The sequence below is a fragment of the Macrobrachium nipponense genome, chromosome 38, assembly GCF_015104395.2.
Source record: "Macrobrachium nipponense isolate FS-2020 chromosome 38, ASM1510439v2, whole genome shotgun sequence".
Lineage (NCBI taxonomy): Eukaryota > Metazoa > Arthropoda > Malacostraca > Decapoda > Palaemonidae > Macrobrachium > Macrobrachium nipponense.
In genome coordinates this window covers 59,777,730-59,780,228 of record NC_061098.1, presented here as the reverse complement: position 1 = coordinate 59,780,228, position 2,499 = coordinate 59,777,730, and the positions used below count along the sequence as shown (strand labels likewise).

Below are 2,499 nucleotides of genomic sequence, written 5' to 3'. Positions count from 1 at the left end.
TGCATTCTCAGTTTTTTCTTTCTTGAAACTTTAGAGTATATTTGGTACTCCAGGAGTTAATACCATCAATACACCCCCATTAGTAGTTCAGTGTGAGCTTAACGCAAGTGTCTGCAGTATCCCCTTTGCCCCTAATCGCACACTTTTTTTGGCCTTTTACTTAGCATCTATTCCTGCTTTCATTCTTCCATCTTGCTATTCAGCTTCGCTAAATCTTACTCCTTGGTGCCATCGCGAGTTTTCACCCAGTTTCACTTTCGATCCATATACCTCTACTCATTTATGTTTTTTTTTTTTTTCTTTTTTTATCTAACCACCCCAACCATCTCATATCATTTTACTAATAGCTGAATACATATGGTGCATCACTATGACCGGAGATGATGAGTTAAAAGCTAAAATAATGTATATGATACTATTTATCCAAATACAGAAAATGTTAAAAAAACAGGGTGCTTCCGATCGTTTGCACAACGGTCCTAGAATGTCACAAAAAATTAAATTCATCTTTTTTAAGAAAATCAAGTATTTTTATTCAGTTGGTTAAATTTTTATTGTATTTGGCTAAATACAGTTTGATATACATTATTGTGAATTTTAACTCATCTATAGCTGAATGGCTGAGAGTGCCCTAGTGCTTGGCTTCATAGCCGAAATACCTCGTTTCCTTGATTCATTCTTCTTACTGTAGAGAAAACTATCTAATCATTCTACTTATCGAATATGCAGCAGATATTTTGAAGACAGTGGATACAGTAGAAAGGAATGAAAGCAAGATCTTGTTGGATTGTAGTAAGTCCCATAAGCACGATATAGGCAGCCAAGAGTTATGGCGTCCGAACTCTTCACAAGCCTAGCCTAAAAGTTGGTGTTGTCTACGTTCATAATGATCGATAGATAAATATCAAACATATAAATACTTAATATTGCCCGTTATAACACAGAACCGCTAAATGATAGCAGACAGCGCCATTTGAAAGATTAATTCATTGAAAAGAGAGAGAGAGAGAGAGAGAGAGAGAGAGAGAGAGAGAGAGAGAGAGAGAGAGAGAGATTTTCTCCACTGAAATACAAAATTACTTCCATGAGAGGGAGAGAGAAACGATAAAAATGTTACATGTTCTATTCCATGATAATTTCATGTTTATATTTTACATTTCAGGTAAAGATACGTTAAAAAGGAATCCAACATTACATGCAGAAAAAGGAGGCCGAAAACACTTAGAGAAATCCAATCAGGATATTCTGTAAAATTTCTGACTGAGAGGGAGAAAGTAATGATTTACTTTATTGGAAAACTAAGGAATAATGTATAACATGGTGATAATATTGGGACTCTATACTGAAAATCCCTTAAAACCGGATATCCTAGTGTACTGTAGCATGTTTTCTTTTTTCACAGTGATAGTGCTAAGTAACCCAATGGCATGATTCTGAATGACACCAAAGAAAACTGAGAGTATCAAAATGATGTGAACGCTCTTCAGTAATGAATGTTTTTATGCCCTCTAAACTTTTGATATTCTATAATCTATCTTTAAAAAACGTTCATAAGCATTACATTCATATACTTGCATACATACAAAGAGTAAAGGATGACAGGAAGAATATAAACAAAAGCCTTCATTTCGTCAGCTACCGACATTATAGCACAACGAGACCCTGACCCTTCCCTCCATGGGAGTTACTGATATAAATACCCTGAATTTAACCACCACCCCTGAATGGCAAAGGGAAAACGAACAAATCAGAGGAAAGCAAAAGAAATCATACTCAAATCAAGCACAAAAAATTTACCCAACTCTGAATCGCTTAAACATTGATGAAGTCACTGATAGTCACGAACACAATTATGGAACAACAGCTGTATAAGAATGTCGATAGACAATCTCAGACTTATCGACAATAAATGCCAGTAATGCTTTGTTTTTCACCAGAGATCATATTATTACCAAGTTATAAAGTACTGAAATAAATCCGTAAGAAATACAAGAAATTAAAGTGAGAACCTCTAAACTTATTAAGAACACAATTTAGTCATACCAGCTTTACAACCCGTTCCGTTTCTGATTCCATCTTTCCTTCTCCCTTTGGTGCAGACGAACCTCCAGCTGCTACAACGAAGAATGAAGTGATTAAACGATAGACCAAGCAAGCACAGATATGGTGGCCTCACAGGACTTGTCTCCTGATGTCAATGGTACCAGCCAGTCCAGTAGAAGTCCACTGCGTATTGGGTTGGCAAGGTTGATAAATTCATCCTCATGTTCCACATGTATCACGTTGTATCGCATGTGATAAACACAAGATAACTAGTCTTCTCTGAACAATGGCGAGGTTGATAAATTTGTCCTCATGTTCCGCACTTATCACGTTGCATCCACATGTCCATATCTAATAAACTCCACATCATTTATCTCACTGACACAATAAATAAGTTGAACCAAAGTTCATTACTCTTTGATACTTCTAATCAGTGCTTTATACAGTTACCCAACA

At 36.0% G+C, this 2,499-nt stretch overlaps 1 protein-coding gene across 1 annotated transcript in view; it reads right to left on the bottom strand.

Moving 5' to 3' along the window:
- LOC135209741 (thiol S-methyltransferase TMT1B-like) overlaps positions 1 to 2,200 on the bottom strand; it is a 597,585-nt gene extending 595,385 nt beyond the window's left edge. The window contains exon 1 of the mRNA XM_064242516.1: positions 2,044 to 2,200. Coding sequence (XP_064098586.1) covers positions 2,044 to 2,076 — 33 coding nt within the window. The 5' untranslated portion in view covers positions 2,077 to 2,200. The remainder of the gene's footprint in view (positions 1 to 2,043) is intronic.
- Between the last annotated feature and the right edge of the window lie 299 nt (positions 2,201 to 2,499).